The 27,440-nt window shown below is 30.2% G+C and overlaps 2 protein-coding genes across 3 annotated transcripts; one reads left to right on the top strand and one right to left on the bottom strand.

The window, feature by feature from the left end:
* Positions 1 to 765: 765 nt before the first annotated feature.
* Positions 766 to 3,392, bottom strand: NIP6;1 (NOD26-like intrinsic protein 6;1). Its single transcript, XM_012212129.4, has 5 exons — positions 3,028 to 3,392; positions 2,693 to 2,917; positions 2,406 to 2,600; positions 1,364 to 1,425; positions 766 to 1,216 (listed from the first exon to the last, which is right to left on the bottom strand). The coding sequence occupies exons 1-5, from the start codon at positions 3,259 to 3,261 to the stop codon at positions 1,009 to 1,011; spliced, it is 924 nt and encodes a 307-aa protein (XP_012067519.1). The 5' UTR covers positions 3,262 to 3,392; the 3' UTR covers positions 766 to 1,008.
* Positions 3,393 to 17,519: 14,127 nt separating this feature from the next.
* On the top strand, positions 17,520 to 25,114 carry FDM1 (XH/XS domain-containing protein). 2 transcript variants are annotated; one of them, XM_012212126.3, is made up of 8 exons: positions 17,520 to 17,677; positions 18,295 to 19,195; positions 20,102 to 20,283; positions 21,156 to 21,245; positions 21,340 to 21,627; positions 23,521 to 23,742; positions 23,818 to 24,063; positions 24,878 to 25,114. In XM_012212126.3, exons 2-7 carry the CDS (start codon positions 18,295 to 18,297, stop codon positions 24,043 to 24,045), a joined length of 1,911 nt encoding a protein of 636 aa, XP_012067516.1. In that variant the 5' UTR covers positions 17,520 to 17,677; the 3' UTR covers positions 24,046 to 24,063; positions 24,878 to 25,114. The 2 variants fall into 2 exon arrangements, with proteins under 2 accessions (XP_012067516.1, XP_089573920.1); XM_089717794.1 differs by having other exon boundaries at positions 23,521 to 24,063.
* Positions 25,115 to 27,440: the final 2,326 nt, after the last annotated feature.

Here is a 27,440-nt window from a genome sequence, read left to right as displayed (position 1 = left end):
TAAATCGAGAGCCCATCAGCTGAATGAAGAAATATACGTGAGTCTGAACAATCGGGATTTCTAATAGGCAGCTTTCCCAAAATTCAAACTTATTATCCGGTCCATACTTCCAAGTTTTGATAGACTAAAAAACTAGTCAAGTTGGAGCAATCAGAATCTGTTAGAGTAGCCCATGGATTAATTGAAGCAATTGTAACCCATAAAAATTTGAACTTACTGCCACTGAAAGTACGGATGTTGACTCATTATTCATTCTGTTTCTGTTTTACTGCAGTGTTTATCGCTGTTGGCTCCCTCGTTTTTGTACTCTCTGAAAATACTCATCTCGATGAGCTGTGAATTCAAATATATAAATGTACCTTGGTAGCAAATCAGAATGGTTGATAACCTTAATGAATAAAGGTTTTTCTAGTTGTTTGCAAGAAATAATGATTGTCGTGTGTGGGGCAGAAGCTCCATTTTAAAAAAAATGTTGATACTGAAAACAAACATATTAGACTATATTAATTTTTCTTTTTTTTGAATGTATGTAATACGCTCGATAGGCCAGTAAAGCAGAGTGACAACCCTTATTAAAACAAGTTGTTGCTGGAGATCCCATTTTGCACGTATGTGTAGTTTTAGGAAAAATGATGGAGGGAGTTTAGGTTGCAATATTTTATATAGTCAATGGGATCAGTAGAAACTAGAAAGGGAAAGACAAGAATAGGAGGAAGAAATTAACTGTTCTTGGAGCACTGAGATGGCCTTTCTTGGAACTACTAGTTACAGAATTGCAATATATATATATATATATATATATATAAAGGTACAAACGGTGCTCTTCTTATATGATAGAGTTATAGATTTCTACCCATTCATGTTTTATCTCTCTCTCTTGAATGTATATATACCTACTACCATAACTCAATATTTAGTAGTACTTCGACCTCATTTTTCTCAAGTAGAATCATTTGCACTTTTTATCTGACACAGTTTGGATTTTACTCTTATAGAGTTCATCAATAATCACCTTCTGAAGCTCGCGGTGGCTGCTAAAGGCTTTTGACGAGCATTGCCATCTTCCTCTGGCAGTTTGACAGCAGAGTAAGTTCCTGCTCCACACAGTGCTCCAAGTATCGGCGCTGTGAGGTAGATCCATATGGCTTTGTAATTGTTTGCAGCTATCGCTGGCCCTAATGTTCTCACAGGGTTCATTGATGCACCTGTTGCCGGCCTGCACCATTTAACCAACGACATTCAGTTCAGTTCTAGTAGTATTGGTATACTGGTATCTGTTGATGTCTCAACGGTAAAAATCACCATTTCTAGGTATTGAATATGTTTATCTATAAAAGGAAGGAAAGGGTACTCATCGACATACCCGGCAATGAGTATGTTGAGCATGACAGTGGCTCCTACTGCAATTCCTGCCAATTCCCCCACCTGCAATGTTCATAATCTTAGTCAGTTGCCACTTATACATGGTTTTTTTAAGTCAATTGCCAACCAGGTTTGGCGATTTTATATTATTATATTTAAATTGTATGATATGTAGTCGCTCTAGATTGCATCCATTGCTTGTATGCGAACGCAAAAATAGTTTTTATTTTATGTTCTTGATGTTTTTTGTTCTTGAACTTGGAAAGGAAAAAGGTAATAGTAAAAGTTGGAAAAAGAAGAAATCCGACCAAATACATTTGTCAATCAATGGAAGGAGTAGGAAACGGAGGCATGTGCCCCCCCTTAGAATCTAGTTATCTAGAAGAGAAACAATGTCTTTATTGATGGTAAATGTATGGGAGAGAGAGAGAATAACTTTGCAAGACAAGAAGTTTGGGGTTAGTTTGCAAGATTAGAAAGAAGAAGCGACAAGGGACAAGAGGTTCCTATTCCCCTTGTGAGCTGTGACTCTTATTTTTAAGGTTTTTTTAAATAATTGGAATCAACCAATTTCAATAAATTTTCATGCTCTTTCCGGTTTTAAAATTTTGGAATCAAGATTCGTTCAGAACTTTTCTGATTTCGAACTTACCCTACCTTAAAATAAAGAAAATATTTTAAGACGCAGGATTACAGGTTTGGATTGAGCGAGTATTCCACTCTTCTTCAGTCTTCACAGTATTTTTTGTTCTAGAAAAATGAATTATTTAATCCACTGAATACTGATTGATTGATATTCATCATCCGACATCAGTAACTATGTTCACTGACTCGCGTGTCTTTGCCTCAATCCTGTCTCTTGGAAATTTCGTCTGTCACTCTGTCTGCTACTGATCCATTATCAAAGGAAAAAGGATAAAGAAATAGGAAGCTGTTTTTCACGGTAGATTATGTGTATCCACCCACCATGCAGGTAAACATTATTTTATTTTTAATATATAATCATATATATATGGTGATGAAGATGAAGAGAGGAATCTTACAGCTCTGGTGTCGGTGGCCACGGCAGTAACAACAAACATGAGATTGAAGCTAATAATAAATTCCAAAGCAAAAGCTTGACCATATCCTCCTGATGGAACTGTAACTCCTCCACCCATTATTGGATGAAGTATCCCTTTCAACGCAAATGCTGCTCCCAGTGACGCCAATACTTGCGCTCCAATATACACTGGCACCTGTAATTATCATTAGCCTCCCTAATTAATCAAAATTAAAAAAGAAATTATATTAGCATAATAATAAGGAAAAACTTTAAGTGAATCAGTACATGTTTCCATGGAAAATGGTTGAGAGCAGCAAAAGCAATGGTGACAGATGGGTTAAGATGAGCTCCAGAAATATGTCCTGTTGATAATATAACAATCATCACAGCTAGTCCACTAGAGGCTGCTAGGCCTACTAGTGTTTCTGCTCCTTGTGTTTTTTGATTCACAATGGCTGTCGCCGTGCCGGCAAATATCAGTATAAGTGTTCCGATGAACTCTGCTCCGACCTACACCAAATAAGAAGCCGAATGTAAAATAACTTTCTTGCTTGCAAACAACAAGTCGAAATGTAAAAAAAATATAAAAAATAAAATAAAAAAAAGAGAGAGAGAAAAACCTTTCTAGCAAGAGAGACGGGAGGAGGAGGTATTGAACAAGAAACAGGAGGTAATCTGCCTTCTTCAAGAGCCCATTCTTCAATACTGAAGCATCTGCAACCATTAAGAATGGATTTTCTAGTAAGACCACCAGCTCTCTCAGTCCCTTTAAACCCACCAAAAAGAGGAGCACCAGGAGTTCCTGGTGTTGCTGGTGTTGAAGGAGCAGATGGAATTTCTTCATTATTGTCCATTTGTAGCTTACTTAATTAGAAATTTTTAAGCAGAATAGTAATATAGTAATGAGAGAGGGAGAGAGTTAAATTGCACTTGTTTTGGTTTGTGCAGAGTGTTTTGAAGTGAGTGAGTTAGAGGTATATGAAATGTCTATTTATAGTAGAAATGGATCACATTATATAAGAGAAGAAGTTGACTTAGAGAATCCAAAAAATAAAAAAGATAGATAAGAAAGTTGGTGGTTGGAACTGCTGGCCATGGGAAACTATTTAGTTTGGGAAAAATACTGAAAGTGGGAAGTGGGACATTGCAATAACTTGCAAATATGTAGTCTCTTAGTCTTTTTTTTTTTTTTTTCCTTAAAAAAGAAAATTAATTATTTTATTAGTTGAAATTCTAGAAATAATTTTAACACGGTTCTTTGGAATCTCATATTGATTATAAAAAATATACATATGGATACCTTTATAAAATTACTGTGGTTTTGTGAAAGAGTGATTTATTCCCAACCCGTTTGTCTCTTTCGTGTTTTCTATTTAACCAATCATGATAATACTTTAGGCATGCCTACTTTGCTTTCACTTAGATTAAGAAAATATAATTAATATGATTAAACCATAATTTTTTTATTTTTTTTTAATTTACTCTCGTATGAATATTAATCTAATTCAAGAATGAAGTCACTATAAAATCTGGTAACATAGGTGACAATAATAATAATTTTATTTATTTTAAGATTTAGTTCATATTAATAATAGCAAATTTGTTGATAAAATGCACACTAATTAAAGATAAAATAGAAAAATTATCTTTTTCAAAAGATAGAAGGTATAATTTGAGACAAGTAAAAAGAGAAATTAAACCTACGATATGGGAGAAAGAGAATATATAATAATTTTATAATATTATTACGTGTAACATGTAATACTATTCTAATCCATTGAATTCAACAAATAGAAAAAAAAAAAAGAATTTATTTGATATTATTAAACAAAATAATTCTGAAAAATATAATAATACTATAAAATTCACTGTATTTTATTTGATTATTGTTGAGACAAATTCACTCCAGCACTAAAAAGTAAAAACCAATAAATATCGATAATGACTTAACTCAAGTCTTTTATGCTTCAGCTTCTTATTAGGGTATTGGCCCTTCTTTGGGACAATAATGCAATTAGCCAATCTTTGAACTGAATGTCTGTAATAGAAAATTTACTGCAAGAAATCATTTGAGAAATGTGAGTCCAGCTAAGCTATGTCCTCCCCTTAACAAGGAAACTCAAAAACCAATCTAACCGTTCATTGTGCCTGCACTGCAGGCCTTCATGCCATTTTCACATGCTGCTTTCCTTTTTTCTTTTGATTGAAATTTTCTGACACCAACAGGTCTAACCAATTTTGATTTCGATGTGGTCTGAAATCAGAGCTCTCAAGGATCTTGATCCGAGTAACGACAAGCCGAACATGATTGTATCAAAATATTTTTTAGTATAATTGATACTTATCTTATATTATAACAACCTAACAATTGATACTCATCTTATCTTATTATCAACAATACATGACATTATATATATATATATATTTTTTTTCAATGTGAAAAAGAAAAATTAGAACAATTAAAACTATAAAATTCTTGGACATGTGTTCAAAAGAATTTAAAACTTCAGTCAAATTCTCGATTTTGATAATTGAGATTAGCCATGGTGAATCCCAAGCAAATTGGGTTAATTATTAGTTTAAACCTAATAAAACTTTGCTTAATTAGTTCCATTTTTTTTAATAAGAAGAACAAAACTCAAAAGAAAAAAATAACCAACACTAAAAGATCTGAAATTCGACTAATATCATGCAAAAGCTATATAGAGATTCGAAAAAAAATTGGACAATTAAAAAAAAGAAAAAGGTTCCTAACAAATTATTTAAAAAAAATAATTAAAGATTATTTAGATTTATATTTTATTATACGTGAAATTTTTTTTAAAAAAATAATAACACCTTTTTTAAGGATTTAAATTCTTTAGTTTCTATATTAAATTACTAATCTAATGCAACTTCCATATTCTTTATTTATTTATTTATTTTAATTGCAAGCTACCGATAATTAACAAATTAGTATAATTAGCAACTACTTAAGTGGACACGTGGGTTTAATTAGTACATCATTAGTGATTGTACTTTGGTGATTATGGAAGCATCAAAATCTGTGGAAAAATATTTTAGGATTTATATATATGAATAAGTGGGAATCTCCATGATTAACCATAAAATTAATGAATAATTAATTAAATGCTCACCTAATCACTCATACACTTAATTATTTATATCTTTTTTTTTTTTTTTTTTTGTATTAGAGGGGTGAGGTAGGGCGAGGCGGAAATTAAGATGCGAGAATGAGAATGAATTTTGAGACAAGATTAGTATAATTTGCGCCAATACATTGTCAATCCTATTCAAGAAGCTCAAACCTAAATTTATTGAGGCAGGACTGCTTAAATGATTAATTTTGATAATTGTTGAATCTTATTAGAAGCTCAATCCTAAATTTAAGGTGCTAGCCTATTTATTTATAACTCCCTTTCTCTTTATAATGTTCCTCAATATAATTTTCTTTTAATGTTCCTCAATATAATTTTCTTTTAATTCCGATAATGTTATTATATTTGAATTCAAATATGATTAAAAAATTTTAATTAAGAAATTATTCTTTTAGTTTCTCTTAAATCCAAATTAGTCAAATGAAATTTATTGATTGACATTTAAATAATTTTCATATGAGTTACTTACTTTCCAATTGTTGATAACAATGTCAATTTTCAAATTTATTTGATAAGTATTTAGGTTAAAATCTTCCCAAAGAGCTATAAATTAGTTATTGAAAAATACTTGTCTACACTACATATATGGATTTTTCATATAGCTAGTTAATAGTTGGTTGATATTAACTGAAAAAATCTTATACTTTTATTTGTATGAATTACGAGATTCATTCTGTATATACACTCAGTATAAATAAGTCTTTGTCTCCAACAAAGTTGTGATTAGGATGGTAAGCGATTACAATTTCTATAACGGTGAGAATACAATTTATTTTCAAGAAACACAATTTATTGAAAAGCAAAAAATCTCCATATTCTACGGTTGAAGGGAATCACATCTCGTGATTATATAAATAAAAAAAAAAGAAGGAAATACAAATTTGGTTGGGGTGCCGTGCTGCTACTGCTACTGATAAGAATAATTCAAGGACTTTTGTGGCTATAATAAAAATTGGACTATTTTGGATGAAGTGAACATCAAAATCACAGGGTGGAATCATGCTGGCAAAACAAAAAGAGGAGATTAAGAGAAAGACTAAGCAATAGGTATGGAATAAATTCTCTCTTTTTTGTTTTTTTGTAGAACTTCAATTTCTTATCTTTTCATATGTCTTTCTTTTTTCTTTTTTTTTCCTTTAATTATTTCCTTCTTTTGGTGTCAATTCTTTAATGTCTACAAATGCAATGTATAGGTATGTTGTTTATAGTATACTTGCCTATCACAATTTTTTGAAAGGTGGCAAATGGGTTAAAGTTCAAATTTCCTTTAGGAAAATAAATTTTAATGAGTAATTCAACTTCTTAATTGATTAGATAAATTGTATTAATTTGTTATTTTATTGCAGTGATGTGATATATAGTTATTTTAATATTTTGATCAAAGAGATAATTATTCAAAGAGGTTGCCATGTTGTGTAACTCGTAATGTTTTTTATGCTTATTTATGAATCAAAAAAATATACATAGAAATTTAAGATACAATTTAAAGTTTTCTAATGAAAATAATATATTATTTAGTACGGTTAAATCTGGATCTAAAAGTAATTAATCATATATTTCTTTTTTTATAATTGAAATTATAGTGGGTTTAACCTATTTTTACACTCATTGCAGTGCGTTAACATGTATTTTAATCCCCTTCCTCTAATGCGAATTGAGTAAGGCAATTGGGTATTGTCACTTAACATTTAGTGTGACATTATAAATTCTAATTAGCATAAGAAAAAAAAGGTCATTTAATAAATCAATTAGATTAATTTGAAATTGTTGTTTGAAAATTTTAAAGAAAGCTAGCCAACTAAAAATTATTAATTTTTTTTTAAGTCTAAATTATAGATTATATCTCCTATGATGTCTCTGAAAGGAAAACAACAAAATAACAAAGATAAAAAAAAAAAAATGAAATTTTGTACAGTGCATAGTGCATCATTATGTCGTAGGCTATAATTGGTCATTGGATGGTGCATATTGAGATTTGTTTGCACTAGTTTTTGTCTTTTATCTATTATTATTTTTAATTCATTAAAAATCTTGATAGACTAAAATAACGTTACGAGCTATATAACAAAAGCAATATTTTCCTTAATTTACCGATTGGTGAATATTTTTATAGTCAATAGATTAGAAATCGAGACCTCTCACTCTCCATATTAAGTGAAAGAAATTTGACTATAAATACTAAAAAATGACATTTGATCAATTTACCAAAGTATGTATCATGATAGATTGCACCTCTACTAACTAAAAGAGAATTATAGATTTTATAAAATAAAAACAATTTAGGAAAGGGACAATGAAATTGAATTTTTTTTTTAAAAAATGAAAAAGCTTAATGTTTTAACCCATTAATTACCCACACAAGCTCTTTGCCAATATTGTCTTTCATTATCACATAATTACAACCCAACCAATAGGAACCCTATTAATGTTTTTATGGTTGACATGTATTTCTTCTTAACCATAATTGTAAATAATTGCACTTTTGCAGAAGTGATCAAGTGTTAGTTTCTTGACCTGGACAAGAAAGTTAATTAGGACCAAATCTTAATATTTCATTTTTTAATAAAAGAAAATTAATGTACAAAAAAAATAATAAAATAAAATATTATTCAAAATGCTTAAGAATTAATTACATGATATTTAACTAAAATAATTTAGAAAATTGCAAAGTTGAGGATCATTTAATTCATTTCTAAAAAAAACAAAAGCAATAAATTCAAAAATATTATCGAACTTTTTTTTTTTTTTGTAAATTTTAGCACATTTTACAAGTCATTATGAGTTTCTGAATCCATGGAGACAGTCCACAAACTTTAAAAGAGAAAAGCATTGGCTCTGCCTTCTCCATCCCTATTGCCTATAGTTATATGCTTCCACCATGCACATGCTTGGAAGAAAGTGGAATTTGCTTTTCTTTTCTTTCTAATTTGTATATGTTTGACTCAATAAAGGAAAATATAAAAGAAAAGAAAATATTGTGTTCAGTGATGAACAAGTTCCTTTTCAGCAGTGTTTTGAGAAGACCGGTGAATTGGTGAAGAAAGGGTTCGATAAATTGGAGGGTTCAATATAAAGGGTTCAATGCGTTGTATATAATATTTTTAAATATATTTATTAAATAAAATTGAAAATATAGGTTAAAAAAAATTTTGAACTCAAATAAAAAATATTTTCAAATTTGGATTTTACAAAAGAAAAAAATTAGTAAATAATTTTAAAAAATAAAATATAAATAAATTTAAAACTAAAAAAATTAATTAATTACCATAAAATATATTATCATTTTTCATTTAATTAACATATTAAGACTTTGGGTTTAAACATAAAGAGGCCCAAAAATTAAAGAATCAGCGAGCCCAAGTTTTAAAAGGCCCAAATTTTAGAAAAAGCCCATGTTTTTTTGGAAAAATCTAGAAATTGAATTGTATTAGAATTTTAACATCGGTTATTTTATAATTAAAAATAATGTCAAGTTACAAATTGTGCTGCTTACATTGCCTTCGATATAAGGCAAATTACCTTGCTTTTGTAGATATAGATAGATCGTGTTTACATTTTTATTTTGAATAATTATAAATTATTTCTTTATATTTAATTAAAAATTAATAAAAAATTCGACAAAATTATTTTTAAAAATTTTTTTGGACCAATTTGAATCAAATTAGACCATACTACTGGTCAAATGTATTTTTTTCACCTCTTGAATTTGGGTTGATCCTTGAGATGTTGATTTTATTTCAATTCATTGAACAAATGATGTCGGGTCAACTTTAATTCATTACACATATATGCTTATTCTGATTTAATTTCCATTCGAACCAAACAAGTTACTATATCTACCGAGAAAAAAGAAGAGGGTTAGATTGGATGGCCGCAATTAGTAAAGATAGAATACTCATTTTTTATATCCCGATATTTTGGGATGAGATTAAAAATTATTTAATTTCCATTACATCCTGAGGCATGCATACCTCTAAAATTCAATACAAATATTTAAATAAAAATAAATTACAATAAAATAATTATTGTTGTTTAAACGAATGAAAGGAACGCTACACTGATCTTTGCTTGTTATGTCAAACATTTCCCAACAGAGTAATAAGTACAATTAGTGAAGTTGTACAAAGCCAGTAGACAAGTCCACATGTATACATACCCACAAAGCCAAGTGGGTAGAAAAGAAGAAAAATAATTATTATGTTCCATATTTATCAAATTCTCAATTAATTTACATAACAATAATTAAAATTTAATTTAATTTCTTAGAGTCTTCTAATCAAATCAATACTTGTGAGATATACTGAAATGCACCCAAAATTAAATTAACTAGCCACAAAATGCTAGAAAATTGCTAGAGATTGATTAATTTTCAAAAAAATAATCAGAATTAGTTCCAATACCCAAAACACAACACTGTGGAAAATTGCTTAGCCGGAGACAGTGGACGTGCTCGCCGGAAAGGCAACTGAAGATTGCTGGTGGAACTGGTAGTGGCAGGGAAAGGCCAAGTCGGCTTGCCCTTGTTCTAATACAATCATAAGGGTAGTATTATAACATTAGATAAACTTGCAATAACTCATATTCTCATTGTCTTCATTATTTTTTTCTCTGTTTATTATTTATTAAATTATTAAAGTCAATATTGTATTGATTCTTATAAAAAGAGTCAGGATTAACTAAAGCTGTTCAAACAGACACAGGTCAATCTGAATATACCGGTCCTTTAGGAGTTCTTCAAGCTGTAGCTCACTGGACAAAAATTCTTTTCAAATATTTCTTTTCTTTTTATCTTCTACTAATAGAAATTATTACAAGTTTCAATTGATTCAGTGCCAATTTCATGAGTATGATTTCGGAAAAATATTTACCAAATCAAATTGTGAAGGTCAAATTTGATTTAGTATTTTACACGTCAATGTGAGGCTGTGTATCCATGGAGACAACCCTCTCCATCCGATCCACAAACTCAATTTTTGGGTATTTTCTTTTCCTTTTGACTATATAGGATAAATATAGGACTAGTGGATCAAAATTTTTCAAAGGTGCCATCTTGATCATATTTACCAACATTTATTCAATTTCTTATTGTTCTTCTTTTTCTGCCAATTTCACGACCATGCACTTAGAAAATCACTTTATCCACACTTACCGGTGGTTTGTTTTTTTGTTTTATTTTGTTTGGAAATAATTTTTATTAGGATTTCATTAAAAAATTTCAAATCCATACAAATAATACAGGACGACATAACCCCTCTCTTGAAGATCAGATATAGAATAAAAACTATTATAACTAAATTAATTATTATTCGCTGATCTAATAAGCAATCCTAATGAAAATAGGAAGGTGAACTTGAAAAAAAATTGATAAATCTTTAAAAGTGGCAGGTTAAATAACTTCTCTAAATCTTCTATATATAGTCTAATTATCTATGAATTGGTTGCTTATGACTAAGGACGGAAGCGGTGTAGGTATTTTAAGATACGCACCCCGCTCTGATCCGTTTAAATAAGATATGAGTAGTTATAAATGGATTTGGGACGGGTATGGATAGTGAAATTACCACTGTTTACGGATATAAATAGGGTACGGGTATATGTCTCTGGGTACTTGCGATTGCAACCCGTTACCCACTATATTAAATGGGTATCCTATCCATTGTTAATAAAAATTATATTATAAATAAATTCGGATTTGAGTAGTTTAAGATTCACGGGTACCCTCCCGTATAAGGTACTTTAAATAAATTTTGGACAGATATAGATAGTAAATATTTAAACGGATTTGGAACGGGTACGGATAATAAAATTTTAAATGGATACAGGCATGAGTAGCTTAAAATTCGCGGGTACCCCGCCTACTTCCATCTCTACTTATAACGGATTTAAACCGCTAAATTCAGTGGAAGAACAAGCCGCAAAAGATCATTACGTAATTAAAAAATTCTCCACAAATTGCACACATGTCCAAATAAAACCAAACAAATGTAAAAACAAAACAAATACTTCACATAAAATGGAGAGATCATAAACTTCATACAAAATGGAAAAAAAACACAACCAATAACAAAAATATAAATAACATAAATCTATGTCAGAATATATATAGATCTATAATTTATTTAACGGAAAACATAAAAATTTACAATAAAACTAAAAATACGAAGAGAGATTGTCACAAGAGACAATAATCAGCACATTTTCGCATCTACATGATTGATTTTGTGTTTCAACGAAGAAAATTTACAAGACCTGATGGCTAAAGAATTTGTGATAAGAATACTCAGCGGTGGATTGTTTGAGCTTAATTTATAATTAAAAGGAATATATTTATCCTGTCATGCAATAAATTATATATCTTATTGAATCAGCTTTGAAAATAAGCTTTTCCATTCAATCAAAATTTAATTTGTACATTCAGATAAACAACTTATTGTTTATATTATTAATTTAACTCAAGCAAATAAATTTTTTATTATTTGATTAATGAATAAGTTGGGTCTAATAAATTATCATTAAACTGAAACAATCTTTTTAGAAAATGTTATTACTTAATTTAAGTCTTCTTTTTTCCAATATAATTCAATTAATTATATTATGCTATCTTGTCTAAGATTGAGCACGGTTCTGAAAGACCCAAGTACCAAATCGAATTAAGTCAATTTGCAAATCAAAATATCATTTAATGGTAAGTAAACGTACGACCTGATATTTGATTCAAGTTTGAATCTTCTCTCCTGATACTAAAATAAAAATAAAATAATCAAGTCAATTTGATTTAGTTTGGTATTTACTATTTGATTTTGGTTCGATTTACATTTGAACAAATTTTAGTCTATTTTTTTTATATTGATTCGGTTTGGTTCACCAAAGACACCCCCTAATAACAGATAAACAAACACACATAAAATAGGAGAGATAACTCATCCATATAATTAAAATGATTAATTGATTGTAAAAATTATTAAGTTAGGAATTTGGTTTAACTATTGGTGATATAAAAATCGTTGCTTTCTTTACTACAGCCGGTAAAAATTGTTGTTTTGGACGATGCATATGTAGAAAGCCTATTCAATTTTTCGTTTTTTTTTTTCCTTTTTTCTTTCTATAGTGGATATAGTCGCACATAATGATAGATCAAGGCCATATTATTTAAATCTATCGCTTGTGGTAAGAAGGGGTTTCTAATTATTTAATAAAACTATATATTAAACTAAATTTATTATTCATTTCATCCCAAACAATATATAGATTTCAATTGAATTTATCACTTTAAAAATTTATTCCAAACTAAGGAATTCTTTCATTAATTGAATTGAAATTTATTAATAACATTCAATTAAAATCCCAAACAATATATAGATTTCAATGATAATTTTATGTTGTTACGAGTACTCTCTAAAAAGATATTGTAGAAAGTAAAAAATAAACTATTTATTATTATTTTTCTGTGCTGATTTTAATTTATTGTTACTCAAATGCTAGCCATTTGCTCAGTGAATATTTAGTGCAATTCTAAGCATATTACACGCCCATTTGAGTGCATGGGGAAACTTTAAGATGAGTTTTCTGGTCCAACAACATGAAAATTTTTTTTTTTTAAAGCAAACATTTATAGGCCCATTTGAGTTTTAACAGCATGTGCACATAACTAGTTTATAATTTATAGTTGAAAAGATTAATGATTATATTCCTATATTTTGTAAAATACAATTGCTCCCTTCCTCTTACTTGAAAAATATATTCTAAGATCCTTATATTTTAATCATTGAAAAGAGTAAAGTAGAAATCTATTAATCTGCATGGCAAAGTATAGTGATAAATACATGTACGATCTGATTATATATATAGGTTCGACTCCCCCTTCTCCGGTACTCAAAAAAAAAAAAAAAATCATCTATTAATCTTAATCAACAAGGACAAGAACATTCGACAATGCAAAAATTTACAGATCCGCAAATAAGTCTGTCAAAAATTTTTCAATTTTTTTTATAGCCATAAAAATTAAAGCGAGCAAAAAGGTGATAAGTAGTCAGCGATTGAAAAGAGTAGAGGCGGAGTCGTAATTTTATTAAATTTCATGAAATCTAACATTTAGATGTGTAGTTTTATATTTTGATTCAAATTTTTACTATTAGAAATGACATATTTTGTTTCTAAATAGCCATGAGCTTATATATATATATATATATATTTATATATATACCAATTACAATTAGAACATAACCTAACAAGCTAACCAAATATTGGTCTAATAGTTTAGGCAAAGATCATGTACGTCAGGTTTGAACTTCACCTACACCATATTTAATATGTACCCTCATTGAAGATACTAAATTTTTTATTGAAATAATAGAAAAAATGTTGCAACCAAATATATAAATAAAACTACTCTACTCTGTTAATTGAACAGTATTAAATCTCTACAAAAGTGATAGATAAACATTATAATCAAATGCGTACTTTATAATTCTAAATAAAAAAATTAGGCATATTTAATTGCATGGAAATTTCCTTGATTCGGGAAGTCAAGGCATGAATAAAGCAACGAAGAAAGCGTGGAAAATTCCTTTTTGATACTAAATCCTCTGTCCTAGCCTATACGGATTGAAGAAGAAAGTAAATTAATTGTCAATATATTTACTATAAGCAACATATCACATCTCTGTGAATCAAAACTATCTATCAAATAGTGATATTATTCATTATGCAAAGTGCAAAGTAATAGCAAATCTAAGACTCAATTTATTTATAAACAATAATTTATCTTTGAAAAATATTTTCCACAACTTATTTTCTATTGTTTGATTAAACAATTAGATATCAATAAAAAATATTAAAATTTATCATTTAAATAGCAAAATAAAAAATTTGATTGCCAATAATAAGGCAATAAACCTTCATTATATTTCTTGTTTGATTAAACGATTAGTTATCAAAATATTAAAATTTATCATTTAAATAGCAAAATAAAAAAATTGATTGCCATTAATAAGGCAATAAATCTTCAGTATATTTTTTATAGCCAATCTAAGAATTATCGAAATTCAAATAAATTTTTGGTAGCTAGAGAAATTAAAATTTATTTGACAAAGCAAATAAACTTTACAGTGTTTTTTCCTTTAGAGAAAATACATATATAATGATATGATAAGACAAAACTTTCATAACGAGGTTCTAATTCTTAATATTAGACAAAACATCCCAATTAAAATTGATAATATTATATTTGATTTAATATTGATGAAACATAATTTTGATTTTATAATAAGTTTAATAATATATCAATGTGCATCATTTAATCGTATTTGATTTATTATATTTCTTATGTTTGTCAAAATCTAATATAAAACTATTTATATTTGTTTAGACATTTATATTAATATTAATACAATTATATGTATAATATTTTATTTAATAAAATTTTAATTAAATTAATTTTATTTTTACACAGTCATAAATGGTGAACATTCGACCAGTAACATCTTTAATTAAACTGAACTAATCGAATTTTTTAAATTTAATCATTTATTCAAATTTAGCCAAATCAATTTGACCGAATCAATTTTAATTATTAGTCAGATTGAAGTTAAAGAAAATAAAATTCTAATTAACCAATCGAATTTAACTGAATTTCACCAAAATTTATCGAATCAACTATTCATCCTACAATCATCTTTTGAAATTAAAATATAATTTACAATATTTTATTTTATTTATTAACCAAATAGAAAATCAACAAAAAAATAAATCAAATCAACTTAATTATTCCAACCAATAAAATTAAGGGAAACTTATTATTTAGTCCCTCAGGTTTTACAAAATTAACCAACTAATCCAAGGTTTTGCCAAAATATCTAGCTAGTCCCTCAGGTTTAACTCCGTCTAATTAAAAGGTCCTTCCGTCCGAAAAGTTGGTTTTTTTCCGTTAATTATAGACTAAAAGACTAAAATACCCCTCCCTAACTGACGTGGACCATAAGGGAAAATTATTATCTAGTCCCTCAGGTTTTACATAATTATCTAACTAATCCCAAGTTTTGCGCAAATATCTAACTAGTCCCTCAGGTTTAACTCCGTCTAATTGAAAGGTCCTCCTGTCCGAAAAGTTAGTTTTTTTCCGTTAATTGAAGATTAAAAGACTAAAACACCTCTCCCTAACTGACGTGGACCAGTATGAAGCGATAAGAGATGGAATTGTATAAACTAAAAGACTAAATAATAATTTTCCCTATAAAGTCGATGGAGACATAATCATTTTTCTCTCTTAAATGTACGGTTTAGTTTTAGATTATGAATATTTGCAAATCGAAAACCATTAAATATAATTATGTCTCTAAAATATTACTATCTTCATTCTATAATATTCGTCACATTTAGAATTTCATGTCTTTTAAAAAAATTATTAAATTTGTATAAATTATAATAAATTATTGAATAAATTTTGACAATATTACTCTTAATTGAATATTAATCTCTAAGAAAATCATTAAATTGAAGTAATAATTATTAATCATACACAAAGGGTAAATATGAAAAAAATATTTATTACTCCTTAAAACCACAAATATAACAAGTATTTTAGACTAAATTAGACAAATATTTTAGAACAAACTATTTCCTCAAATCTGACAAGTATTATGGAACAAAGACAGTATTAAAAAAAGGATAAAAAAATTAATTTGATGTTCTAATTAAATATTATTAAATTTAAGTGAATCATGAAAGTAAATACCTCTTCAAAAAAGTAAATACCTCATTTTTCTTTTTACCCCAAATTATCATCGTAGTTTCTTTTTTAGAAAAAAGGTAATAAAAATAATTTTCTATTTTATTCATATTTAATATGCAAAATTTATCAAGAAACATTACTATTATCATTGATAAAATCTAAAAAAAAAAAACAAAGTATTCCATCTATTCATAAATACTTTTAATGTTTTTATGGTAATTAAGTAAGTAAATTATTCTTATAAATAATAACAAAATATTAATTAATTTTATTACGTAACCTTAAGTAAGAGAGGAGATGTTATATGATTTTGGAAAATTATAAAAATAATTATTAAATTTAATATAAATAAGGATAAAATTGAAAAAAAAAATTAATTACTCATTAATATTCTAAAAAAAAAGATATTTGCGGAGAAAACACCGGCTCTAAAATAATAGTTATTTATAGATAAAAAAAGTAATTATTATTGCCATCTATATTATTATAATTTCATAACTTTGAATATGAATATTAATATTTAATGCAAGGTTATCTGTGCAAAAGATAAACTAGGTATATCATTCTGGCATGGAAGGAACAAAAGGAAAACAAGCTAGGTATATCATTATCGCTTCATACCGGTCCACGTCAGCTAGGGAGGGGTGTTTTAGTCTTTTAGTCTTCAATTAACGGAAAAAAAATTAACTTTTCGGACAGAAGGACCTTTCAATTAGACGGAGTTAAACCTGAGGGACTAGTTAGATATTTGCACAAAAATTGGGATTAGTTAGATAATTATGTAAACCTAAGGGACTAGATAATAATTTTTCCTTATGGTCCACGTCAGTTAGGGAGGGGTGTTTTAGTCTTTTAGTCTATAATTAACGGAAAAAAACCAACTTTTCGGACGGAAGGACCTTTTAATTAGACAGAGTTAAACCTGAGGGACTAGCTAGATATTTTGGCAAAACCTTATATAGTTGGTTAATTTTGTAAAACCTGAGGGACTAAATAATAAATTACCCTAAAATTAAAAACCTTAAAAATATTTATTTCAATTCATAAATTTAATTTTTCCCGATCCATTCCGCTTTTACATCAGAGATCACGTACGCTCAGCCACACAGCAACCCACAAATCAGTTTGTTAGAATCCATAATATCAACAGTCTGTAAACTACTAAGCACAATAGGAAATTGACGCGTGTTTTGTTAACGTAGATGCAAATGCTGCTGAGTCACCTTTTCTATTTTCATTTTTTTTTTTTAATTTTTTTGAGAATGATTGTCCCTTTTCAAGTATCGGAAATAGTACTCTGAACTGTGCTTCTCCATTTTCTCATTTCTCCACAGCGAAAAAGAAGCAGCAGAGAAATCAATACTGCTCAAAATTGACGAACCAGTAAGTCTCTCTCTCACTATACTTTTTCTCTCGTAGCTATTTCTGGTTTCAAAATGAGCTGCTTTGTCCGGCAACCGGATTATTCAATAATCAGAGAGATTAAGGTTTTAAGCGTGTAATTAAGTGAACTGAGAATCAGTTTTCTAAAAGCGAAAATGTATGTTGATTTCTACTATTTATTCCGTACTGGTGGATTGTTATTTAAGAAAATGGGTTTTGTTTGGTTGCTAGGCTCGGGTAATGTCAGATTTTCGTTATGGTGGGTTTACTGTATATTTTGAACTTGTTAAGCAGACATTAAATGTTTGAGATTCAGTGACATTTTGCATGTGTAATTTGAGAAATAGAATATGTGACCTAGAAATGCTTGATAAATTGTATTCATTATTTTTTACGCTTGGAAGTTTTCAATTGTTTAGACTCTATATGAGGACTTAATCCCCCGGATTTAGCACATGGATTTTTTCCTCTTTTATTTACTGCATGATAAATCCCGTTAATAATGATGGTAATTTGATAGGAAGTAATTAGTTGTTTAGATGTTCATTGTTGTATTTGATACCGGTTCAAATAGGTTCCCTCTTATTAATTCTGTCTCTGTCTCTCTTTTGCCTCAGATGGATCACAGCTCTGAAGAAGAATCTGACATCAGTGATTCAGAGATCAATGACTACAAGGATAAGCCATATGAAGAATTGAAGTCTGGAAAATACAAAGTAAAAGTAAATGGCAGCTTAAGATGTCCATTCTGTGCTGGGAAAAAGAAGCAGGATTACAAGTATAAGGATTTGCTTCAACATGCATCAGGAGTTGCTAAAGGTTCTGCCAACAGGAGTGGAAAACAAAAGGCAAACCACCTTGCCTTAGCAATATATTTGGAGACTGACCTAACTGATGAAGTAGATCAAAGTCAGCGCCCAGTTTTGCCACAGCCTGTCAATCCGACTCCTGAGCAAGAAATGGATGTCTTTGTTTGGCCATGGATGGGAATTGTAGTTAACATAGTGAATGAAGCAAAAGATAGGAATGCTTTGCAAGATAGTGGGTATTGGTTGAAAAAGTTTGCTCTGTATAAACCATTGGACATATATACTTTCTGGAGTGAAGAAGATCAAACTGGAATGGCTGTTCTAAAATTTAACAACGACTGGAATGGGTTTATTAATGCAACTGAATTTGAGAAATCATTTGAAACTTCGCATCACAGTAAAAAGAACTGGAAAGAGCTAAAAGCAAATCCTGGCTCAACTATTTATGGCTGGTGTGCTCGTGCTGATGATTATGATACTGAGGGTCTGGTAGGAGAATATCTTCGAAAGGAAGGAAAGTTGAGAACAATTTCTGGCATTGTACAAGAAGCAACTGAAAGCAGAAATGTTGTTGTGGCACACCTGGCCAATAAAATTGATCAGACAAATGAAAATTTAGACGAACTCCAATATAAATACAATGAGAAGACCATGTCCTTGAGTCGGATGCTTGAAGAAAAAGACAAACTGCACTATGCTTTCCTTGAAGGTTTGTCCAGTATATTTGTGCTCTTCTAAACAGTTACGTGTATTGCATGCTAGGGATGATTGTGCCAACTACGAGCAAAAGCATACTGGTGTATGTAGTAATCCTAGCCCTAAAAACTAGATTGTAGATTTGACAGGAGAACAGCGAAATGGAGAGAACTAATAAAATAAATGCTCCACCAAAGGGCTGATCTTTTGGTTGCACAACCAAGAAAAATAATTATCAGTAAACTGGTTCTATCAATGTCTGAAATCTGCCTACGTCCCTGTTTAAAGCTCAAAATCCTGCAGGAACAAGGTTTTGAACATAAGATCCTAGTGGGATAAAGTTTTGAACATTAAATACTAGCAGAATTAGTACCTGACCTTTCATATAAGAGTCTAAAATAATTAAAAGATAGACAATCCAATCCTAAGTTTTGAAACCCCTAAATATAAATTAAATACTTTTTCTCTTGCATCACATACTACAGGCTGCTTTGGCTAAAAACTGTTTTTATGTGTACAAGGAGGTTTTTTTTTAGCGCTTGCTCTAAAAGCAATGATAAATTGGCCTTTAGCCAAGCTTCTATATGGATTCTTGTCTCTATGACATGAAAATTGTTTCTATGTGATCCTTATTGCTTAGTAGTTTTGTCCCCACTTGCTTGAAGTAATATGAAAGAGTTTAGCTCGTGTTTTAAGTATGAGTGGGTTTTAGTGTTTGTTGAACTTTTCACAGTCAAAAGGTAAAAGCAGATAAAATGATCAAGTCTACGGTTTATCCTGACAATTGTTTATTTGTGCAAATAGGACTTAAAATATATAAAACCACCCATTATGCTACTGATTTAAGTATATTGGTTTAAAAGTTTTATCCGTGAGATTGGTATGGTTTTATTCACAATTGTTTTTAATTGTTCATCAGAAACAAGGAAGATGCAGCGACTTGCTCGTGATAATGTACACAGAATCTTGGAAGAGCAGGAAAATATGAGTGAAGAATTGGAGGCTAAGAAGAGGAAACTTGATTCCTGGAGCAAAGAACTTAACAAACGTGAAGCACTTACTGAGCGCGAGAGGCAAAAACTTGATGAAGAGAAGAAACAGGTACCAAGTGTCTCCCACCAATCCTGCGTTGGAAATTTCAATCACCCAGTGGTCACTTGCTTATCATTTAGCCGCTTTGGTCTTTTTGTGGCACCTTTGTTTCCAACTCATTTTCCCATTAACATGAATTTAGTTTTCTCGCGCACTTTTCTTTATTTCGCAAGCTTTAATCTCCATCTGTTCAGTTATCTTTTTTGAATGCACAAGTCTTTTCCTGTGGACCATAATTTCAATCACAGGCGAGCCTGCAGTACCCTGTAACACTGTCAAGCTTGTTGTGGTGATGATGCGACCATCATGAATTTCTTTTTGTGAAAAATTGCAAAGTGCATGAAACTAATAAATATTGAAAGAGTTTCCTAAACTAAAAATGCAACAAGAAGTGCATGATGACATGAAATAAAAACATCGAATCCATAATTACATAATTATAGTCATTATTGTCAATCAACTTAATTAACTAGCACAAAACAAAGAATTGTAGAGCAGATAAACTAATGTATGATATTAGTAGATCCATCTTATAATATAGTATGAACCATATGTTTTAACTTTTAACAACAAATATGCAAATGTAAGCAAGCAACACAAAAGGTCAAATTAACTCTCATCTTTGAAGAAAGGGTGAAAAATTACTCCTCTTTACTTGAGATTTTTCTTGTTAAAGGTGAAATCACGCATTACCATATTGGCCAAATTACTCCAACTTTTAGTTCAAAAAGAATGAAAAGCAATACAAAGTACCTGTATGTAATAAGTACATGATAATTCAGCTTGTAGTGATAAAAGTGCTCTATGACAAAGTATGGATGAAGTGCATCTGTTTGATGATGTTCTGTTCTTATTTCTAACAATATCTTTTGTCCGTCTAGAATGATGAGAGAAACAATTCACTTCAGTTGGCATCCATAGAGCAGAAGAAGGCTGATGAGAATGTTTTGAGGCTGGTTGAAGAGCAAAAGGTGCACTGCTTATTGTGAAGCATGATAGTATTTACATTGTGTTATCATGTTAAAATTTTTTGCTTTTACTAATGAAGATTCATGAATTTTTCAGAGGGAGAAAGAAGAGGCCCTAAATAAGATTCTTCAGTTGGAAATGCAGTTGGATGCCAAACAGAAGTTGGAAATGGAAATTCAGGAGTTAAAAGGGAAATTACAGGTGATGAAGCATCTTGGTGATGAAGATGATACAGCTGTCCAAAATAAGATGAAAGAGATGAATGATGAGCTCGAGCAAAAAGTAGATGATTTAGCTGATGTGGAAAGTCTGAATCAAACTCTTATCACGAAAGAACGCCAGAGCAATGATGAGCTACAAGAAGCACGCAAAGAACTAATTCTGGTATTGCTTTCCTTTCCCCTTTTTTTCCATGCCAAAAAGCCAATTACCTCTAGTTTTCATCTCGAACGTTGAATGTAGCAATTATATTTTTGTTGCTCTCAAGTAATTCCTCTGGTAGTTGAAACATTTACAGAAACAAGGGGATCATGTCAGGGAATAAATTTTGTCCATGTGTTTGATAACATGGCTAATATCGCTGCCCACTTAAGTTAAAGTCATCTAGTGGCAAACATGTCTTCATCTCCACAGCTGAAATTCCTATATTCAGTTTGAGATGAAGGGGAGTGAGAGATTTCTGGGATATAAGAATTTATCTGCAAAACAAAAAATTGGAAATCAAAGACTAATATTCTTGAGCCATTGTTTTTACTGAGAAGTGAAACTAGCTAGAAATAATGGACCAAAGGCAAAACTGTTGACTTGGAACCCAGGAAAAGGAATGAAGAAAAGACCTATTGATTCAGTTCCACCTTAGCATCATCATTATCCAAATATCTTGAACCCAAGCCAACTTATCCCAAGCTACCGCCAACAAAAATGAGAATTGTTACAATAGAGACTCTTAAAAACACCCAAGCAAGTTTATGCCTAATCACCAAACAACTGCATCACTGATTTCACAAAAAGCACAAGATGGAAAGTCAGAAATAGAAACCCTATAGGAAATGAACACCACGTCGCCTCCAATAGGAAACATGCACTTTTCCCAAAAACCCTTCTCCCTTCTCCCTTCTCCTAGGTAATCAAAAGTAACAAATGAAAATAATTGGTTTCAATTGAAGAAGTGGGTTTTGGGTTTCCATTAGTCCATATGCCCTGTTGACTCACCGTTCAGAAAGTATCAAAGCTAGAAGATCCGTGACTAAGTGAGACAGAAGGCACATTGTCAACCTAAGGTCAAGAAACAGGAGACAGCAAAACTTGGTCTTGTTTGCCATAGAATGATTTGGGAAATGAGAAATGGAGAAGAGATGATTATAAGGAGATTGAGATATGCAAAATCATTAAGACGGGATAGAGACGTAATATATAAACATACAAAGAAAATGAAGAAGATAGGAAGATAGAGTAGGGTTTGATGGCTGTTGCAACCACCATCTGTGTGCTTACTCATGTACATGCGTGTGCACATGGTTTCTGAGGGAGCGAGAGAAAGGAGAAGAGACAATAACTAAATTGGTAATGAGGAAGAGAGGAGAAAACAAGAGTCCATATCTCCTTATCTTAAATTCAATTTGATCCGCTCTAATGGCTGTGTGATCTATTTTATTCCACATCAGTAGATGGCACAAAAAAAGTTAGTGGTTGTTTTTATTAGCAATTGGTTCCATTGAAACATATAATACTTTAATGGCCAAATTGATGATATAAAAAATGTGGATTCAATTGCATCCTTGAGAAAAGCACAAAGAAAAGTAGCCGTTTGGTCTCTCTGTTAGTAACCTTCTTTGACTATCTGTCTTCCTTTCGCTCCGCTCCTTATTATTCTCTTTGAAGTTCATTTACTTAATTGAATTGGCCTTGTTTTGTTCTTAAATTTGGGGTCTTATAGGTGATATTTTGTGTTGGAGCTGAAAAGTGGTGGTCTGGACAAACATGGGAGTTGTTAACTGACAGGGAATGGTTACAATGTCCAATGCAATTTCCCCAGTGTCTTTCTGAATTTTTTTTTTTTTTGGCTGATTTGGTTGAATCATACAAATTAATGATCCTGTTCTTGCCTACTTTTCTTGCCTGTGTGACCAACTGGTAATATCCTGCCATGAATATTCTCTTCCTATAATATATATCAAAGGAACCTGAATCGGTAATTAATTTTCTGCTCATGGATGACTGGATAATCAAGTGAAAGATGAAAGTAACCGGGGATGCTTCTTCCTCTGTTTCTTTTAGGGTTTAAAAGATACATTGGCATCAAGTGTTCGAACAAATATTGGAATAAAGAGAATGGGTGAAATTGATCAGAAGGCATTCCTTAATACATGCAAGCAAAAGTTTGCAACTGAGGAAGCTCAGGTTCAGGCCTCTACTCTATGCAGCTTGTGGCAGGAGAATTTGAAGGATCCAAACTGGCATCCATTCAAAATTGTCACTGACGCTGAAGGGAAACATGAGGTAAAACTTTATCTTTCTCCTTCCTTAGAAGTTGCTGAATTTTGGTCTAATTACATTGGATGGTACATAATGCAGGAAATAGTAGATGAAGAAGATGAGAAACTGCAAAATCTCAAGCAGGAGTGGGGAGGTGACATTTACATGGCAGTTGTTACTGCTTTAAAAGAGATAAACGAGTATAATCCGAGTGGGAGATATGTTACTCCTGAGCTTTGGAACTTCAAAGAAGGAAGGAAAGCCACGTTGAAGGAGGTGATTGGTTATATTGTGAAGAATATCAAGACACTAAAGCGCAAGAGATGAAGGGAAGTTATTGATAAGGTTAGCATAACCAATGTTCTTAATTATTTTATAGTTTATCTGCTACTAAATACATCCTGAAGCCTCTAAACTTTGCAATTGATGACTATTGAACCCTCGAAGTTTTATTTGTCCACATTGAGCCCTTGAACTATTATCTTCTTATACATTAGATACTTATTTAACCCTCCGTTAAATGTATTTCAATTTACTGTTAATAATTTGCCACTCCAGACTTTCCAATAATAAACAACTTATTTTTAAAACAATCAAATGGCAAACTTTGTAAATTCAATGGGAACTCGGGCTTCTTCCTGCAGCTGTTGTGTTTTGTTTTGAGACGAGTTTAGCCTTAATCTGGTTCCATGTTTTACATTTAAAGAAACTATTATCACTTCAAGTTTTATCATCCATGAATTGTGAACATGCACATATTCAATAAATCATCCAAAATAAATAACAATAAAAAAGTTATACATTTTATAAGATATGGGTTTGGAATTTTGGGGAAGGGCCATGCTCATAAGCAGGAACTTGTTTTTTTGGGGCAGTATTATGAATTTTAACAGGCCTTTTCTTTTAATCTCAAAAATATTTATCACATTAATTAATTTTTTTTAATTTTTCTCCTGGGATGCTATTATTACCAGTACAGAGGAATGTTGTTATTGATATATGAAATGATCTGTTGATTCTGTTGGAATTGCCGAATCGGATTCATCAAATGAAACACGACAAACGCGTGCTGTGAGAATTTAAATTCATTCATGTCCATTATCAACTATCTTGTTTAAAGTACATTATTCTTGTGCATAACCTTTAACTTATATGCTAGGGTTGTTCCCGTGGAAGAAATGGAAGCTGAGTTTGGCGGCACGAGAGGTATGTTAAATCTGTAACCAATGAATCAGAAGCTAGGACCATAATTTTTCAGGGTAATTTTTATGCTTGCTCCATCTGGATGCATTCCACCGAGAATTGTTGGATTGGATTGTGTTCGCTAATGAATTATGTACTTAATTTCTATATTCATGCATAGCCACAATAAAACACGAGGATCATTTTAAATGCATGGATGAGAATAGCAGAGTTCAAAGATAGATCGGTTTTGCATGATTAGGAATATATATAGAAGAAAATAAAATAAAGGGAAAAATACAGTTATATTTCTAAATTATTTCCTAATAAACACTTTTGTCCTTCTATTTCGAGAAATTACTGTGATGTCCTTGACTTTTTCTTCAAACTATTACATACTTTTGTTCGAAAAGCAGTTGTTAGGCTGACTTGTTGGACGAAATATGTTCACTTTATGGAAGTAAAATGCTACTTGATATTGAGTTTGTAGCAAATGTTAGAGACATTATAGTAATTTTTCAAAAATAAATGAACGAAAATATTAATTAGGATATAATTTAAAAACTCAAATGTATTTTACCCTAAATATAAGCACGTATGAAAACAAACAACCAAAATGAATTAATCAATTGAAGAAAAGGGTTCTTTTCATCAAATTCAATATCAAAAATAGATTTTGATCTGGCTTTAATCATTTTTGCTCTAACAATATATATTATATTCTTTTTTTTTTTTTTTTTTGAATTAAATTCATTTTATTGACACATGGAAAAGTCTATATATTCTCAACGTACTTTTCATGTTCAATTTATTCTATAAAATTTAGGTACCAAATTTGATTATTTCTATAATAAAAAATTAGGGATTAAAATCAAAACGATTTACTAATAATGTTTTAAAATATTGAGGTAAGCAATATAAATATTTGTCGAAAATTGCTGATTTGTTAAAATCAGAATCACTTGAAGTGCAGAACAGGCTACAGGTTGGTATGATTCTGTGCAGCATGTTTGCGCAAAGCTAGTCCAAAATAATAAACATTAGGCCGAGTCAAGAATGGCCCAAATCTAATAAAAGGCCCATGAAATCAATTGCTTGTCACATTGTCATTCCTAGTTGGGCCATTAGAGAGGGACAATATGAAGCCCAAGGTAGCTTTAGATAACATGCTTTAATCATGGATTTGCATATGTTACTTGTTACTGGATTTGTTGCATCCTGTAATCCTTTTTTTTTTTTTTAAAAAAAAAAAACGATTACTTGGTGTGTTAGTCATTATTTTGGCTCGAGCAACCGGTCAGATATTGACATCTCGATTTAAAACACCTCATAGAGCATATTGACTCCCGAGTACTAACGAGAGACATTGCTTGCTTCCTATAGGATCGTAGCGTTGCGGTCTTTAATCCACGACAGTAGAGCCTGGCTCTTAGACAGAAGAATCAATATCCGGATGATCAACGTCTTTACCACTAGAGGCAGTGACTATATAGTTGCAATCCAAATTATGGTGGTATATATTTAACAAAATTTAATTTTTTATATAACTTAAATAATCTAATAAATCCTCTTAACTAAGTTTAAACCTTTAAATTAGTTTGATCTTAATTATTCCTTTTAACTTGTCTAATTAATCCTTCTAAATACTAACTTGATATTTGTGATAGTGTAAGTATTCATTATTAGGGTAAATAACTCTTTAATTCATTAAAATTGATTATAATTGTAATTTCATATTTTTTACAAAAGAACTACGTAGTGTAAGGGAAGTAAAGGACAGAGAAACGTTAAAGTATTTGAAAAAAAAAAAGACGAGAATGGACTAATGCATTATGGCATATGCAAGAATGTGTATACGTTTTTTAATAAATTTATTTTAAAACTTTTACACTTTAATTATCATTAATTTAAAATATTAAAAACTTGTAGTTTTTTAAAAATTATTTAGTTATTAATTAATGTCAAACACAACCTATGAAGATTGCTAATTTGCCAATCTAACCAAAAAAAAAAAACAGAAAAAACTAACTTTGAAGTACTAAAATATAACTTTAGATCGTCTAAAAAAAAAACTTTAGATAATAGGAGTATTTTATATTTTATTGATAAAAATAATAAATAAATTAGAGGAAAAAAAGGAAAAAGAAATTGTTTATCTCGTGGATCAAAGGATCCATGTCTAAAGCCTTCTTTCTCTTAGAAATTTTAACAGAAATTCTCTCTCTTCTCGCGTTGATGAGGAGGTGAGAAAGGGGAAAAGGCCTTCAATAGCGGTTTTTTCTAAAATTCCCTTTTTCTCTTCCTAGAAAGAGAAAAGTTAAAGTTTTTTTCTTAGGAAATTTTTTATTTTCTATCCAAACAAACAGACAAAACAAATAAAAAATTTAAAAAAATTTAAAATCAGAAATTTTTTTTTTTTTTTGTTTCAAAAAGAAAAAGAAGAAAAGCGAAATCATTTTTTGACCTTAAAATAATTCAAAATATCTCTTTCGCTGTCTACTCCGGTCACTGTTTGCTTTTTTATATAATTGTTATTATAT

The sequence above is a fragment of the Jatropha curcas genome, chromosome 1 (assembly GCF_041381405.1).
Source record: "Jatropha curcas cultivar XTBG-Jc1 chromosome 1, XTBG_Jcur_1.0, whole genome shotgun sequence".
In the NCBI taxonomy this organism is placed as follows: Eukaryota; Viridiplantae; Streptophyta; class Magnoliopsida; order Malpighiales; family Euphorbiaceae; genus Jatropha; species Jatropha curcas.
This window is presented reverse-complemented; position numbering and strand designations above follow the sequence as displayed.